General features: G+C 41.5%; 1 protein-coding gene across 5 annotated transcripts in view; it reads right to left on the bottom strand.

The window, feature by feature from the left end:
* The window catches only part of BLVRA (biliverdin reductase A), a 274,998-nt gene that overhangs the window by 62,536 nt on the left and 193,350 nt on the right, over positions 1 to 19,112 (bottom strand). For all 5 annotated transcript variants that reach the window (XM_086964880.1, XM_086964878.1, XM_086964877.1 and 2 more), the window contains 2 exons: positions 15,354 to 15,473; positions 12,665 to 12,762 (listed from right to left, as the gene is read on the bottom strand). In XM_086964880.1, the coding sequence (XP_086821006.1) occupies positions 12,665 to 12,762; positions 15,354 to 15,473 (218 nt within the window). The remainder of the gene's footprint in view (positions 1 to 12,664; positions 12,763 to 15,353; positions 15,474 to 19,112) is intronic.

Raw genomic sequence — 19,112 nt, 5'->3', positions numbered from 1 at the left:
AGTTAGAATTTCTGTATTTGGCAACTGCTTAGGTGAAATTAGGCTTCAGCTGGAATGCACAGATGGTCTATTTTAAACAGAATGTGTCTCTAAGTCAGATTATCAATTGTTGTACTTGGAGGTGTAGATTCTGACTGTAGTTTGTCTGTGTGAATACTATACATGCTTTAACTTAAGGATACCTTTAATGCCGGCAAGCTCCAAAATGTTTCTGGAACGCTATTGCAAACTGTTGGGCTGGTGCAGGTAGAGTGTGCGTTACAGAGTTGGAGGTCAGTGAGGACAAGGGGCCTGATCTGAAACCTGGAAATTTGTTGTCTCAGCAGGTCGCTGAAGTAGTCCTTGGGTAAATGCTAAATTAAAACAAAACCTACCTGGTGGCCCTGTCATATTAGTGATAGATAGGCCAGCGGCTCCTATGTTTGTGACCCCTTTTCAGCACTGCCAATGACTTATATTAAGGTGGTGCTGTGCAGTAAGGGATGGAACCATTAATGATAGGATTACTGGTGAACCACAATGAACCTAAACTAAGAAACCTGCATAACTGTTATCCCCTATGTCCTCCTTGAGGAAGCAGAGCCAAACGGGACCATATTTTTGGAACAGTAACAGGATGAAATCAGTGCCGTAGCATCTGTCCATTGGGAAAGGATGAGCTTTAAAGGTTCGGTAATGAGTCTATTTTTTCCACCATTTGCAAAATCTCTTATTTGTTCTCTCGGATAATGACATAAAATGGCATTGCTAGCAAGTTATTGCAGGACTTTATTTAAGGTCCCTAGTGCGGTCGGAAATTACCTCCCTCCTGGTAGTTAGTAGAAGGTGAACAAGACAGAAGTTGCACAATCTAATGTGCATTTAAAAATTGTCTATATATCGTGCGCAGACCAATGACAAAATGTATTTTGATGATTTTATTACATATTGCGGGCTTTGCTATCTATTAACATGGTTTGAAGTTTTACAGTCATGGTTATTTAGCATATTGATGTAGGCCTTTAAAGGGAGCCTTAAAGTGAATGTGATATTCTTTCTTCGTTTGCGCAAAGTCAGCAAAAAAGTATTGTATTTTGTGAATCAAAAAATTAGCACATTCCTCCTGTTCTTCATTGCTTAAGCTTAAGGGTAGTTCTTTTGTTTGCTGCATGAAATTACAGCGGCTGTAGCTATTGTGTCAACCTTTCCTACAGGATAATCTTGCAACTACTCTAGTTTCCGCATCAACATGGTTCTAAATGTAGCATTTGCCAATGTTTCCAGATGGTACAAATGAAAGAATTTTGTTCAGCTGCATGGGGTTCAGAGAGAGAACCCCCACAAGCTCCACAGCGATGATGTGCAGAAACAAGAATACAAGCTTTCCTTGATTAGGGAAAGACAGAGACCAAACCAGATGTTAGGGGCATGCTATCTGTCTGGATATTTAAATAAAGACCTCAAGTCTGCAATAGGTATGCAGGGATATTAAATGGGTCGGCAACACAAACATAATAGGATGCCACAAAACAAATAGGGATTTGAAGGCCAATTTGCTGCAGATATGTGAAAAATATGGTTGGTGTGTACATTCCATTTACTCCAACAATATTCATAATCGTGGAGCTATCCATTATTATGGGGATAATCAAAGTGCACACGATTTGCACCCAACACACATAAAAAGTTTGTGCATACTGTTTCTAGGGGTTCAGAGCAGGCTCTCCTATATATCCCGCAAGAGTAGAGGCTTCTCTGGCAGGTCTGTCCGATTGCAAACACCCCCACATTCCTGTAAGCATAGTTTAGCAGAGGCAGAAGCTACTTTTCGGGACTAAGATACTCTACTGGGAGTGGCTCCCGTAAAATAGGGGGTTTCGTGGCCGAGGTTTTGTACAGAAACAAGAGAACCAACAAGGGTTTTGTGGTTAAAATAAATGTAAATGTAAATCCGTATTTGTAAAGCGCAAACTACTCAACCTTAAGGGTCTCAAGGCGCGTGGGACCGTCGTGGAAATTGAGTGAGCTATTCCCCAGAGTCACATGGTGCTGAGCTGAGCTGCCGCTGGGGATCGAACCATGAACCCTGTGCTCTGAAGTCAGCTGCCCTGGCCACTGCACCACACATCTCCACTGGTTGATATGCAAGACATATCTAAGGGGTTTAAGTGACATTCATCTTTAACCCAGCCTAGTTGACAGTTTTAACTTTTATTTGTTCGGCCTTGCTATTGCATCAGAGCGAAATATAGTATCCTCTCTCACAATCCTCAGAGATGTTAACACTCTAACAAATACAGTTAGATACCTATGTGAAATGATATCTGTATTTGAAGGACACGATACCTGATGTGGATTACTGACCGTTCTTCTAACTCGTGACATGCCCTCTTTCAGGACATAGATTCTACATAAAGAGAATGCTTTACATCCAGAAATGTCGGTGTGACTCTTGAAAGTTACTATAGTTTACTATGTTTTTATGTGTTATGTGGTAATACTGTTCCACAATACAAATCTTAAGAGAATTGTGAAAGAGTGAAGACACTATACTGATTTGCTAAAATTAATTTGAAATATGTAGTAGGTTTTGATAATTTTCTGACTCTTGCTTTTCATGCAAATACAATGGCACGGATATATTTCACTAGTAGCTCCGAATGACGTAGCTTTGAATGTTCAAGAGGGGGAACCCTCACCTGTGTATCTTTCAACATCATGGGAAAAGTGCAAAGGTGACACAGCTCCCTCTATCTTTACTCTTGGAATTACATAGCACCAAGAAATCAGAGGAGAGAGTCACTGTGAACTGTACCTGCTATAGCCTTCACAATAAACCCTGGGTATAGTTCACGTAGTAGCGCCACGCGAAGTGCACTTTGCACTACGCATAGCTACGCGAACTGCGTAGTGCACTGTGCAAAATGCTGTTCGCTCTGATTGCACAGTGCCGGATGCTTGTCCGCACTATGCAATCAGTGCAAATCACATCTTGCACAGTGCAAGCGGTTGTTTTCTGCCGCTCGAGTAAATTTCTACTCGAGCGGCAGCTTTCTCAGCGCGGACTGGTAGTTTCTCATCGCGAGCCGTTGCGAGCATATGCGACCACTCGCAATGAGAAACATGACCTCCCCGCTCTGAGAATCTCGCCTGGAGGTTTATTTTCCACGCTCGCAATCGGCAACTTGATGTTGCTGATCGGGTATAAGGAAAAATTCTCGCCGGGATTTCATTTTGCTCGCTCACGGTCGCCAACTTGACATTGAGGACTGCGAGCAAGCAAAAATTGACCGCTACGCGTGTTTGCACTGTGCTGCGTGCAATTTGCGTAGTGCAAAGTTGCGCAAACTACGCAAGCGTAGCGTAGTACTTGCCCAGGATTACTACACATAGGCTGGCTTGCAAAGGATGCAGCAGAAAGGTTTGAAACATAACCCTAATCCTAACCAAAACCCTAACCTAAATTTATAAGGCTAACACGCTGGAGAGATTGAGGGCACGGGGATACCCGCCACCGATCCTGGATTTGGCTGTTGACAGAAGCGAGAAAATGGTGAGGAGAGAACTCCTTTACCCAAAACCTAAGCAACACACAGACCGCATGGTGGTGGTCTCGAAATATTCCGTGATTTCCAATCACTTTCAACGCATCATCCGCAAACATTGGCCAATCCTTACCATGGAACCAGATTTCCTTGGTCTTTTCAGCCACCCTCTGATGTTCGCCTTTACCAGAGGCAGAAATTTGAAAGAAATTCTTACCAAACCCAGTGAACCAGACACTCTAACTGTGTATAAAGGTTTAAAACCCTGTTACAATTGTAGTAATTGTAATAACTGCATTACAGGTATTATGACCCACCATCCCATGAAAGGCCATCCAGTCAAACTACGAGTCAACGCCACTTGCAACAGTAGCAATGTCATTTATTTATTAAAATGTCCCTGCGGGAAATGTTACATAGGTCACACCGAAAGAAAGATCCGAGTCAGGATCCTTGAACATAAGAGTAACATTAGAACCCAGAACTTGAAATCCACAGTGGCGACACACTTCCATGAGAATCGACACAGTGTGGCTCAGTTGAAATTCCAAGTGTTGGAACACGTCAAGGTTACCCCGAACAACAAGAACACTTTACTAAAAAGAGAAAATTTCTGGATCCGATTTATGTCCACCATGGTGCCCCATGGGTTGAATGACCGTATGGAATTTCAATGTTATTTGTAACCTCACACTGACTAGTCTTCTTGCTCATTTTTGCATTCTTAGCCTTGCCTATATAGATTGATTTTATTTTATGTTGCGTTTTGTCTTAGTTTCATAATCCTTCCTGGTGAGACTCACCCATTACATCATGGCGACCACAGTAGTGCTCATTTAACCACAGTCCTTTCACTATGTCTATTCCCCCATGCACTTTAACTCCACTGCGAAGCCGCTAGCTCGGTTCACTGTTTGCAGCACGGAACTCCGCGGAGTTCTTGCGTAGTTACGCTATCGTAAGTACCCTGATGGGACCTTAATTGTGTTATACGTTCACCAGTATGCCCAGTGTTGTTGCATGTTTGGTACACGTAGTTTGGCCTCTCCACACGCTCTGCGTGTGCTCACGCTGATTTTCGAATTTACACTTACACTCCCTGGGGTGAATATGGGGTACCTTGGGACTCAGACCATCCCGAGATTGTAACTGGATTGTTCTATTCTCGCACGCTGTTTTCTAGACACTCCTCGGAGTCCTTTGCTCACTGGTTGGACATTGCTTCATTCTCCTTTCTTTTTACCTCGTATACAGGAAGTGTGTTACATTGATTTATTTATAGACCTTGTTAATACGATTTCATATAGCTGATACCTTGAATTTCTGTTTTGCTTGTAGAGTAATCCCCTGAGGAAGGGTGTGGCCCGAAATGCATCGGGATTTGCTATCATGTGTAACAATGTATTGCTGATCAAGATACTTTGAATTCCAACTACCCAGTGATTTACAACAAACCATGAACTGATAATCAATTTAAATAAACTGTGAATGTTGGATGAACACCAGCATGTGTTTGGAATAAACTTTTTTTGGAACTTTACGTTTATGGAATAAGACCTCGTGGTCCCCCCGCAGTTGTGCTCTAAGGTGCTCTCTCCCAAGAGGGGGAGCAATGTATTAGTTCTTGTGGATTTCTCACTGCTCGGCCAGACAGCGATTTCCTTTGAGCACACTACAGAACATTACTTCCTTGCAACGTTTTCGATTTAACAAGTTGTGCGAGTTCCACTTGCTTCTTAGTTTGTACTATTTTTCTGACCCAGGAGCTCAGCACGCTGCTAACATTCAAAATGAATTTTGATTCAGTCTCAGGTATGACCGACCAAAAGGCAAGCATGTTTGCTTTCACCACTGAAGATGCAGATAAAATATACGGCATGATCCATGATGACATCACCTCCACTGCAAACACCCGCAGTGTGGAGAGTAACATTAAACAATTACTCTACTTGCTTAAAAAAGAATCTAATCAGAAACTGCACGCTAGCACCCTAGAGCGGTACCACCGGGCTCAACGGATCCCGCGGGGCCTGAGGGTCCCTCTAAAACCTCTACTCTGTAAAAACAACGTAAAGTTTGTTGAGCGATGGTACTCCATCCTCAACAAATGCTCTCTCGACCTGATCCTCCTGATTGTGGAAGAGCTATTTAAAACACTGGAAGAATTGTCCCAGGAGATAAAGAGCGCAAGGAATGAGCTGGACAATGCCATGTCCGAAGAAGATCTCACCAAAATGTTGGAGGATGTTAACACCCAACTGGAGAAACATACACGTGAAACACAGGAAAGAAAGTTTCGGAAATTCAAATGAGACACCATAGACTATAAGCCTGGCGAGGTGTACACCTGGGCAGAGGTGTACGCCCGCCGACGCCCTAACAAACCCTATAACCCTTTTTCTGGGAACGAAACATCATCTTCTGAGGAAGATAACAGACAGCGACCTGCCCGCACAACACCCAATGCTGAGTCAAAGACACCAAGCACCTCCACCGAACCTGCGGTTAATTTTTTAGAACCGGGCCAGGATCAACTATCCGATCCCGGAGGGGAAAAACCCGCCGAGGAAAAAGAAAAAACGCCGCCCGCAATCAAGGGCAAGAAAGCCAACAAACGACGATGAGTTCTGAAGACAACTTGGTCATCAACATTTCCTCTTTACAATTGACCACGGAAGAGATCCATACCCTACAAAAGGGGCAATCATTCGTGCCAACCACAAGCACCAATACTTTAGAGTTAGAAGTGAGTACCTTCAAACTGGTGCGGAATATCCAGCTACGACACTACTTCCAGAACATCTGCCCGATGCCACTACAAGAAGAGGACATGCTTCGAGGACTTCGCCCACACAGCACCTTTATGGCACCACAAAGTCACAAGATTATGGACTCTTTCGAGAACTTGATTAAACAAGAGATTTCGAATTTACCATTCCAACAACCCATGAAACATGGGAATTTGTCTAAGAAAGAAAGAAACATCTTACGAAAGCTGGCTGATAATCCCACCATCACATGCCAGAATGCCGACAAGGGCGGCGCCCTGGTAATTATGGACACCACTTTTTATGAAGAACAAATTGAGGCTCACGTCATGGACACCAACATATACGATGTTCTTCCTGGGGACCCCACACGGGAGTTCTCGATGAGTTTGATACAAATCATCAACCGAGCCTTTGACAATGGCACCATCAACGACAAAACCAGAAGATATCTGGTACCTGTCAACCCGAAACCACCTGTGTTGTACATGTTACCCAAGATGCACAAGCATCCTACTAAACCGCCATTTCGACCCATTGTGTCCACCAAAGGTAGCATCCATGAGAACACCGGAAAATTCCTAGATAAGTACTTTCAACCTTTTGTCCTCAAAACAGGGTCATACATACGAGATACTACGGACTTTCTTTTGAAACTGGAATCCGCCATGGAAGAGTTCAAAAATATAGAGCTCATAATGTGTACAGTGGATGTCTGTTCACTCTACACCTCCATCCCCCATGACTGGGGCATAGAAGCCATTGAACAGGCCTTAGCTTCATCCGATCTGGATCCAGATCTGAAAGTTTTCTTGATAGAATTGACCATGTTTACTCTCTACCATAGCTACTTTACGGTACATGACAAATGGATGCATCAACTCAATGGTACGGCCATGGGAAATTGCGCAGCTCCTTGCTACGCGAATATCTTCATGAAACAATTCGAGGAGACACACATTTTGAGCCAAGCCCGATGGATGGAGCATGGAAAATTATATCTTAGATACATTGACGACATCTTTTTGTTATGGGGCGGCTCCGCCAACACTCTGACTGATTTTTTGAGGACCTGGAACAACATCAATGATAGAATACAATTCACATGGGAATACAATGAGAAATGTGTCCATTATCTGGATGTGGAGATAAACAGAGAGATGGGAGATTGGTCCACCACCATCTTCCGTAAACCCACCGACAGGAACTCCACTTTACACTACAAAAGCTTTCATTGCTTGGGTCTAAAAAACAATCTACCCTACGCACAACTACTTAGAATTAAACGAATCGTCTCTAAAGAAAAAGAGAGCAAAAAAGAGATCATGAACACACTGGAGAGATTGAGGACAGGGGGATACCCGCCACCGATCCTGGATTTGGCTGTTGACAGAAGCGAGAAAATGGTGAGGAGAGAACTCCTTTACCCAAAACCTAAGAAACACACAGACCGCATGGTGGTGGTCTCGAAATATTCCGTGATCTCCAATCACTTTCAACGTATCATCCGCAAACATTGGCCAATCCTTACCATGGAACCAGATTTCCATGGTCTTTTCAGCCACCCTCCGATGTTCGCCTTTACCAGAGGCAGAAATGTGAAAGAAACTCTTACCAAACCCAGTGAACCAGACACTCTAACTGTGTATAAAGGTTTAAAACCCTGTTACAATTGTAGTAATTGTAATAACTGCATTCCAGGTAATATGACCCACCATCCCATGAAAGGCCATCCAGTCAAACTACGAGTCAACGCCACTTGCAACAGTAGCATTGTCATTTATTTATTAAAATGTCCCTGCGGGAAATGTTACATAGGTCACACCGAAAGAAAGATCCGAGTCAGGATCCTTGAACATAAGAGTAACATTAGAACCCAGAACTTGAAATCCACAGTGGCGACACACTTCCATGAGAATCGACACAGTGTGGCTCAGTTGAAATTCCAAGTGTTGGAACAGGTCAAGGTTACCCCGAACAACAAGAACACTTTACTAAAAAGAGAAAATTTCTGGATCCGATTTATGTCCACCATGGTGCCCCATGGGTTGAATGACCGTATGGAATTTCAATGTTATTTGTAACCTCACACTGACTATTCTTCTTGCTCATTTTTGCATTCTCAGCCTTGCCTATATAGATTGATTTTGTTTTATGTTGCGTTTTGTCTTAGTTTCATAACCCTTCCTGGTGAGACTCACCCATTACATCATGGCGACCACAGTAGTGCTCATTTAACTACAGTACTTTCACTATGTCTATTCCCCCATGCACTTTAACTCCACTGCGAAGCCGCTAGCTCGGTTCACTGTTTGCAGCACGGAACTCCGCGGAGTTCTTGCATACTTACGCTATCGTAAGTACCCTGATGGGACCTTAATTGTGTTATACGTTCACCAGTATGCCCAGCGTTGTTGCATGTTTGGTACACGTAGTTTGGCCTCTCCACACGCTCTGCGTGTGCTCACGCTGATTTTCGAATTTACACTTACACTCCCTGGGGTGAATATGGGGTACCTTGGGACTCAGACCATCCCGAGATTGTAACTGGATTGTTCTATTCTCGCACGCTGTTTTCTAGACACTCCTCGGAGTCCTTTGCTCACTGGTTGGACATTGCTTCATTCTCCTTTCTTTTTACCTCGTATACAGGAAGTGTGTTACATTGATTTATTTATGGACCTTGTTAATACGATTTCATATAGCTGATAACTTGAATTTCTGTTTTGCTTGTAGAGTAATCCCCCGAGGAAGGGCGTGGCCGGAAATGCATAGGGATTTGCTATCATGTGTAACAATGTATTGCTGATCAAGATACTTTGAATTCCAACTACCCAGTGATTTACAACAAACCATGAACTGATAATCAATTTAAATAAAATGTGAATGTTGGATGAACACCAGCATGTGTTTGGAATAAACTTTTTTTGGAACTTTACGTTTATGGAATAAGACCTCGTGGTCCCCCCGCAGTTGTGCTCGAAGGTGCTCTCTCCCAAGAGGGGGAGCAATGTATTAGTTCTTGTGGATTTCTCACTGCTCGGCCAGACAGCGATTTCCTTTGAGCACACTACAGAACATTACTTCCTTGCGACGTTTTCGATTTAACAAGTTGTGCGAGTTCCACTTGCTTCTTAGTTTTAACCTTAATCTTAACCAGAACCATACTCCTAATGGAAATAAACGCTTGACAAATATTTGTAATATCTGAATGGTCACATTTTTGGCTCCTCCGATATGGAAATAGGCTATTGTGAAACAGCTCTTTAAAAAGTCTAAAGCCGATTTGTCTGTCTACACACCATCAGCTCATATAATATAATACAATACATTTTATGGAGCGTGCCGCTACCTAAAATGGAGTCAAGGCGCTACAATGAGTGTCCACTGAGTTCAAGGGCAGAAATCAGCTCAAGAGGGGATTATTACCGAGTCGAAGAAAAACGTTGTAATCCTTTTCCTGAAGACCTTTTAAGATGGGCAGCTTCTCAAAGCCACAGGTATGGCATTCCACAGTCTGGCTGTAGATAGGCAAAGGAACGGCCACATCTTCTGGATTTAACAATAGGAGGGGTTTAAAACAGCCTAAGATTACTAGAGAGAGAAGGATATTGTACCTGTGATGAGAGTTTGAACCGAGGTCTAAGATATAAAGGACCTCTGGAGTTAAAGATCTTGAAAGCAAAACTGAGGGCCTTAAATCCCATCTCGTTATTGCCCCATTGTAGCCCAGTAGCACCGTCTTCTTGAAACTAAACAAGCCTGATTGTGACCTTCTCATTGAATGGAACTGTTCTTGGATGCAGTCCTTGATGATTTACATCTCTTCCTGGATAAAAGTGTCTCCCGCTTGATTTGTCATTTGCTTTTGACACCGACACTCCCATCTTGGCTAGCTGTTAGCTGATGTAGGAACGAGATGTGGTGCCCTAGCCTGGTTAACTTCTTTTTTCACCAACGCTGCCCTCTGGTTCTCAGATCTTTTTTCAGGCTATCTAGAGAGCTAATCTCCTATGAATCTTGTTAAAATCCTATTTTTTTCAATATATATGTTACTCCTTGAATAAACGTCATGGTCTTTTGGCTTCATTCACTTTTGTGATGCAAACAACATTAACAGATTGGACAAGGCATTTTTGGCAATGAAATCTACTTTTCATGACTATCTCAAATGTTAAGTGACTATGCGTTCAAACTAATCACAGATAAAGCAGAAATTCTTCTCTTTGGTAAAACCAGCTCTTCTAAGAAACCAGGACTGTCATTGTGCACCTCTATTGAGATGCAGCCTTTAAGAAGTTTTGTGAAAGGCTGCATCTGAGACCTACCAACCTTTCATAGTTAGATTAGGAGAAGACAGTCATACATGCAACAAAAAACAAATTATGTTACAAGTTTTGATAATAGCAGCCAAGACCACATATGTATGTACTACATGAGAAAATGCAAACACAACTACTACAATAATAAACAAAGGGCCACTTGAAGCATTGTTTTTCTATGTATGAAGTGATTTGATTTCCTTGTTATCAATGCAAGCAGGTGGAGACTTAAGGAGTACTTAGAAATTTAAATATGGAAGTGGTTATGCTGAAGTATAGAATTGATCTTTGATGGGTCCAAGACAAGCAATACTCTAAAAAGACAGGCTGACAGGATGCAAATGTGTGGTAGGACAGAGTAAAGAAAGATGGAAAAACAAAATAAAAGCCTGAACAAACAGCTCTCTATTAAAGACTAAGCAGAATAATACCTTAACACAAATAATAATTGTGACAAGGAATGGGTTTGTTTTTATGACTGATTTACATGTGCAAGAAACAGGGAATAAAAATCAGCACCGAATTGGCACCCATTTTAAACCTATTATTTTAACATTATGCCCTTGTTTTTAGCACTGAGTAAAGAAAGGTCTGGAGGTAAATGTGAACCCAAAACTTGACCAAGCACAATTTACACTAGACTCAACTGGTGAATTGGGCTACTAGGTGACTTGCATGATCAGAGGGGAACTATTAAACAGTTCGAGATGTTAGCAAAGGCTTATAATTTACCACAATCACAGTTTTTTAGGTTTTTACAAATTCATGATTTTTTTATTACTACGAAAATTGAATTGAATTTCTAATCCCTTGATTGAGGCTTTAAAGTCTCACAGTAGAATTGGAGCGTTGTACAAGATTTTAAGCTCGGGTAAAAAGGACGATTTGGCAAAAGCATACGTTACAATGGGCTGAGATATTGGGAGAAAATGAATCCGACATTTCATTGGATGAAGCATGTATTAGATCAAATGTAGTTCTTATGTCAGCAAACTTAAAAGTACAATTTTTTAAAACTTTATTTAGATTATACTATACACCTGCTCGGATGAAAAAAATAGGGTAATCTCTACAATGGTAAATGTTTCCTCTGTGGGGCAAAAAATGCTGATATAGAACACATTTTTTTTAGTTGTGATAAATTGAATTTGTTTTTGCGAGATATGGAACATTTTTTATCTAACATCTTAGGGGATTCACTCCGTATCACTCCCGCTTTGATGCTCCTAGGGATGGGGCACTCTGTTTCAAAAGGTTGTAGTATGTATAAACAGAGATTATTCTTATTTGTAGCAATGACTGTGGACCGTTTATGCATTGCGGGGGATTGGTTATGTCCTGAACCACCATGGTTTGATGTTTGGAGGGCGAAAATGTATAGATTAGCCAGTTTGGAATCTAGTCTATATTCATTAAAGCGGGAAAGGAAACGGAAATTGGGGCTTATAATATGGGACCTTTTTCTTGTTTATATGATTAATTGAGGGTATTATTACGTAATTATATATAGATGTATGATTTCCAATTAGTATGATTTTCTGAGTATCTATTAGCTAGTGTATATCATTGGGGTATTCTGAGGATTGATTGACTGTATGACTATCTGTGTGTTTTTTGTTGTTGTTTTTTTTGTATATATTAATTCATAACTATTAACTCAGATTTTTGACCATTTAGTAGCCATTGTAGGGAGGATATTTATATACTTATTTTCGGATGTATTAACTCTCTTAGGTATTTAATTTTTGTATTTCTGATTCATGGAGTTTTTATTTCTATAGTAGTTTATCTGAACTGTCATATCATGTGTCTGAAATTGTGGAAATAAAATAAATAAAAAAATAAAAAAAAAGACTCAACTGGTGATAATGCAAAAACCATCGATTAATAGATAAGCACTGTTTATAGCACATAATAAGGACATTTTACTGTTTATAGCACATAATAAGGACATTTTACTGCTTATAGCACATAATAAGCACATTTTCCTGCTGCACCACAATAATTATTACATATTACCTTACATGGCTAGAAATACACATACGCCTACCTTTTAACTCCGCTAACTGCCACAGCTCCACAGATTTAGCAGCAGACAGTGCCATAGGATATTCCACAAGAACATGTTTTCCAGCCTCCAGAAACTGCCTTAAAAAATATACGAATTAAAAACAACATTTTATTGTATATTCCATTTCAGCCATCAAAGAGATGTACTTAGTGCAAGCCAGGCCTTCCCATTTTGTGATGCAAGTGAACATGATGAAGAGTCTTTTAACTCACTGTGTCAGCTCTAAATAATAACATGAGTGAATGTCATGGGGTGGAAGAGGCGCAAAGTAGCCTGTGCTTAAAAACCGACTGCTTTGTGACCCTGCTTCATTTTGCACAGCATATGATGTCCTAATCGGTTGTATTGCAAAATACTTATTTGGAGGGAATTGCGATAACTCTTGCATCATTAATATTTATGAGGCAAGGAAAGGTGGGCTGCCAGGGACAACACACCTCCATCCCTTCATTTGCCATATGCTAAAAAACTTTTAAGCAGCCTCTGCTCATTAAAGGGACAGGGGATGCTTTAAAAAAATACAAAGTTGGTCTTTAATGAATAACCCGGAGAACTTTATGCGTAGAAGAATTTATTGTTCGTTTACTAAAAACTTACAATTTGCAACATCTTTCTCATATGGTACAAAAAAAAAATCACAAGGCGACAACATAAGAAGCACGATATTAAAACATTTACAGGTTAATCCAAATTTTAAAACAATCAATTCATTATTGAAAATCACCTAAGTATTCAATTACGCGGGACTTATTACACCTACTGTTTTTGTTGAATCCCGCAATATGTCCAATTCCCTCTATTTATTTATTTACTGATTTTATACAGCGCATAGCTGCCCCTGCAATGGGGCGTCCCAGCACTACCCAGGAAAACATAGAAGAAGCAGAATTGAGAAAAGTAACAGAGTTACCCCGGGAAAAGCCATGTCTTTATGGCTTTACAGAACTCTAAATGATTCTAGAGTCCTCTAATTGCAGAGGGAAGAGAGTTCTAAAGTTTAGCCGCCAGCACCTTAAAAGACCGGCTGCCGGCTCTGACTCTGTGAACACGGGGGATGCAGACCAACCTTTGATCCGAGGAGCGAAGAGGTCGACTCAGGATATACGGCACTAACATATTAGCTAGGACAGTGGGAGCTTGATGAGACAACATTTTATGGGCTATGCAGAGAGTTTTGAACTGAATTCTTCTCTCTACTGGCACCCAATGTAGTTTGGATAGGGACTTCGACACTGAGCATGATTTAGGAAGTGCAAGCAGAATCCGGGCTGCAGTGTTTTGTATTCTTTGAAGTCACAGAATACAAGATTTGCTGGCCCATAAATATAAAGAATTTCCATAGTCCAGCCTACACAGAATCGTGGCCTGTAGAATAGTCTGACGAACGGAGGGAGAAAAGAACCCCGTAACGGTATCAGTCCTCTTGGTAGCCCAAAGCAGGTACCTGAAACTGCCTTAGATTGAATATCAAAGGACAGACTTCTATCAATCCAGATGCCTAAGTTCTTAACCGCCTCCTTAGGTATGGGTGCAGGTTTGAGTTTATCCGACCATCACTGCTCTGACCACATATCACTGTCTCCCCCGAGCAGAAGTATTTCCGACTTGCTTGCGTTTAGTTGCAAGCAATTTGCTGTCATCCAATCAGCAATTGCCATCATATCATCCTTGAATTTAACGAGGTTTAATTAGAGAAGGCGATGACTAATTGGCTGTCATCGGCATATGACACCAATGACAACCTACTTCTGGCTACCAATGCCAACGGCTGTACAAAGATATTGAAGAGCAAAAGGCTCAGGATCGAGACCTGTGGCACCCTGTGCTTGATAACATGCTCCTTAGAGTGAAAAGGTGGCATAGTGACCTGGAAGGTACTGCCCTCCAGAACAGAATCTATATGTTGCTGATCATACTATACTCTATAAACTGTCTCATTTTAAAGAAGAATAAAAATTCCAACGGATTGGCTTGCTGGAAAAAGTATAACTTTTTATTTGTATTCTCTTTACCCGCATTGGTAAAGGAAGGTAACCTCTTAAATGAAATCTAAAGTGCAATGTGCTATTTGTTAACTCATCTTGTAACTTTACAATTGCTACACCCTTATTTCCACTTTATTTTAGGAGCTTCAATGTACCAGGTTTATGCAGAGTTCCCCAGGGCCATTGTCTGATCCATCTGATCCCAAACACACATATTCACAGCGTGGAAGCTAGAAGACAACAAGTAAAGGTTAATCTTTGCAAATGGGATACTATTGCTTTCGGAGAGCTGGTATGAGATCGATTGCAATGGCGGTCCTAAAGCATTCATACATTCTACTTTGATTTGATAGGACAGTGATGCTCCTTGTTTCATCCCCCTTACTCCTGACGAATTGCCATGTGTCGCAAAGGGCATTTTGTCCTTTCCAAATCACAATGTGTCTTTTGTACTTTGCAGAAGCTGCAAAACTTATGTTTTCGCAAACCAAGGGCCTTGTAACTGCAAAATGGTTTAGCACATTGGGTCTATAAATAAAAGATGTTCCCTGTTATAGCATGCTCTATTAATGACTCACTGAGTCACAATATCGTCTCATAGACATTGTGGAAAGGCAGATATTACATGATTAATAACACAGAATGTACACCACCAAAGCAAGAAGAAGACATGGAATATTTACCTAACGCTCTCCTCATGGTTTTGGTTGTCTGTACTGATAATGGCAGCATGAACCTCATCACTCTCCAGAGCATCCTTAAGGGCCATCTGTTGGACTTGATTAACATGGCCGAGAGCTCGCCTGAAAACGCAGATGCAAAGAAAAGTCATGCAGTTAAAACCTAGGACTAATTCCTAATATATTTATAATAAAACCACATCAAGACCGGTTAAAAAGTACTCTGGGCCGAATAAGAAAGGAGTTTGGAGTATGTAAAGTAGTATTCCTGTAGTATTCCTTTCGTTACTCTTACATGCTCTTGTGAATTAGTTCCAAGACGCCAAAAAAGGAATATTCAGGTAATATTCATATGCAATGAGCACAGATGCTTTTCTGAATCAGCCACATATTTTCAGCCATCGGAGCAATTGTTACAAAGTAAGTATTTGTAAGTGGTAAGAGTGTCTGAAGTAATATTACTCGAGTAAACTACTTTCGACTTCCTTATAAGTTCAGGTTATATTGACGAATTATCCCTCATCAGATCTGCAAACACAGGTGCCCCATGGAGGCGAATTTCTCAGTGCATAACCACGTCCAGTCTCAAGTCAATTCAACATCTTTGCAGGTCTCAGACTCATCGGTGCCCACCAGAGAATCACCTAGAATAATGCCATTAAAATATTTGTCGAGTTCCTGTCAGAAATATGGAAATAACTGATCGCAGATGGCAATGGTGGGTTTATTTCCCCAGGGCATGAATTAATATACATGTATTCCACCCAAATTGTGGGGTTATTTGGTAAGCTGCAGGTGAACCCGTTGCAAAACATCGCTGCGCTCCACTGGACAATGCCAGGTGGTAGCTGAAGTGAAACATATACAAAGTGAGGGCTCCTCAAAAGAATTAAGAATAACTGAAATTTAAGGCATCACCATGGAAGAACAACGGTTATTGTATACTGTTGTTGTATCGAGGGTGAAAGCCATCAGGCTCTTCGATTGGAGACAAAACCAAATAAAAGTAGTGTGACCATAGAGAAGCGCCCTATCCAACTTGGAGGGTTTAGGCAGTGGGAAGCTACTGAGATATGACTGAGAATCTCTTTGCAAAACTCACTGGATCCGTATAGTTGTCTCCTAAAGGTCTAAACGTTGTCTCCCTCCCTAAACAAGCGCCTTCCGATCTACTTTTATTTTTGGGACAAGAGCTTTTGTGAGCCACTTCAAGATCCTGCAGCTCTTTTTACAGCTTCTGCTCTTTACTTGACCGTACCATTTTGAATTTGTTGCTGGGCTATAAAATTACAAGAACTGGACTGGCCATTCTACAACTCTGGCATATACTTGGTAGACTACAGGCCTGGGGCTGGTTTCAGAAGAACGGTCTAGGGGACACATTCTAGTCGAGGCCTCCTATAATGTCGGGCTGGTGTGAACAGTTTTTTGCCAGTGCTCATTTTGGTTTTCAGTAGGACCCTAAGATTTAGTAAGTCCAGTGCACCCCACATAGTAGCCTTCTTTTTCTCCCATCTCATGGCTCGCTTGGAGCCATTAGGGTCATTATCTGTGAAGGAGTAAAGAAGTAATTCTCAGAGCGAGTGATTTCATCAACTCCAAGTCTGTCTTAAGACGGAAAGAGCATAACCTGGAGCTAAACTGCACTTAACTGACCAAAGGAAGAGAGCGTTTGCTTATAAAGAAAATCAATAGGAGGCATGGCAGAGGGAGTAAAAGGAAAACAATGTACCCTCTGGGTTAAGTTCCCTCCAACAACAACAGAGGTCCGTATCAGCTAAACCTAAGAGGCCTTTTCTGAAATAACATTCCATCTAAGAACATCTGTTCTTTCCATTATGGTAATTAAAATTATCGTTAAATCTCCTGCAAAGTGTAACTTAGCTCGTGGGAACTCTGTGGGTGGCCGTTCTCTAAGGGAGCCTTCCTGACCACTGTTAGGTTGACATATCGCAATAAAATAAGCAGAATTCCCCCTTTCAATAAGGAAAAATCAATGAACTCTGTTAGCCACCATGCCGACCATAGGTAAAAGGACATTTTTTCCAAGCGGTATCAATACACTTCTCTTCTTCCTCGCACATAAATACAATTTCAATGGGAAGACTTACGATTTCAACCTTTTACGATCAGTCCCAAAAAGTTAGTTTTCCTGAAGACAGGCAATTTTGGAACCCAGGTCTGTACACTCTTGTTTGAGACATTGAGTGCCCTGGTATTGGAAGTTACTTTCATCTCAACAGGACAATCCTAACCTTCCTGTTTAAAGCGAATACCAGGGTGAATACTTGAGTGACAGCGTCTGCCTCAAACACCTTATACAGCCCCTTCATATTAACATTAAGCCAAAATGATTGACCGATAAGAGCAGCACGTGTATCACTGTTAAGAAGTGATGTACAACTTTCACCCTCCTCAACTGGCTCTTCCCCTTCCATATGGACCCATCTCATAAAAGTGCCATCAATCAGCATGAACCGTTAGCAAGAATGAAATACAGAATATGCAGAAGAACTCAGCAGTGGTAACCAAGACACATGGCGGGTGGAAGGGGCGCAGAATTAACCGCAGGCTTAGATACTCCCCTTTCAGGGACGACGCTGTCATCTCAAGAGGCTGATACAATGTTTCTGGGACCTGAAGAGCAACAAAATGATTTATTTATTGAGCAACTTGTGGATGCTGAAAATATGCCTCCCTCACCTTCACTGTCACAGAACATGAGCTACTCATCACCAGATATTTTGGAGGACTTTAATGAATTAGCCAGTCTTCCTTCGGTTAAGAGGAAGTATAATCTTAAACTTGCTAAGTCTACTGGATGCCCTAAAAAGTTCACTGAGCTTTACAGCAATACGCAACCCTATGGTACTGTTACAGCACATGCGAAAGGGTAGGTGAAGGGTAGCCCCCTACACAAATGGGTTACTTCTAAAGGGGAGGTAAAGGCAATTATATCGAGACTTTCTAAGTCTGGGCTGGCTGGGGGGCCTAGTGTAAGTCAGAATCCTTCTTCGTCTTTAAAAATACATAATGTTATAGGGCATCACCCAAAAGAGGACGTGCTACTATCTGGCTCTCCTCTTCTATCTGGCCTTTCCATACCGACAACAAAGAAGGCCACCACATCCAACCTCGAGGCACCAGATGCATCAGAACCATCACTCTGATCAATTCTGCAGGTTCTACAGACATAAATATATGTAGATAATATTGTTTTCAAAATGTTGAAAACAATATTAGCTATATATATTTCAGCTCCTTCCACAAAGGTAGAAATTGACCAGCACTCGTGTTATTGCAAATCGTTACAGATTTATTAGGCGAAAAAATAGAATAACAAAACAAACGCATTTCGGCAATCATGCCTTCGTCAATGTCGGCGGCCCCGTTGTCATGGCGACATATAAACACTTGGTTCTCTCGGTGATGAAAAAACGGACAGTGCTTTTTACAAAACTCTCGGCGCCATCTTTTTCTTTTATAAAACATGTTTATTAGGTTTTATCAACATAAAAGTAAACATCCAGCATGTCAATGTCGAGCAGCACACATATTTCCCCCCCTCCCTATCCACATTTCCTTCCCCTAGATCAGAAACAAAATTCGCAATGTTCAACAGTGCAGTTAGTCCTCCTACCCAGTTCTCTTCGCATGATAGCCTCAGACCCTCCACCCGGATCCGCTCCTCGGCGAGTGAGTGCACCTGCCCTCCATACACCTCATACCCGTCCATGTAGTCCATGGTAGTGCCTCCACATA

The sequence above is a fragment of the Lissotriton vulgaris genome, chromosome 4_1 (genome assembly GCF_964263255.1).
Source record: "Lissotriton vulgaris chromosome 4_1, aLisVul1.2, whole genome shotgun sequence".
In the NCBI taxonomy this organism is placed as follows: Eukaryota; Metazoa; Chordata; class Amphibia; order Caudata; family Salamandridae; genus Lissotriton; species Lissotriton vulgaris.
This window is presented reverse-complemented; position numbering and strand designations above follow the sequence as displayed.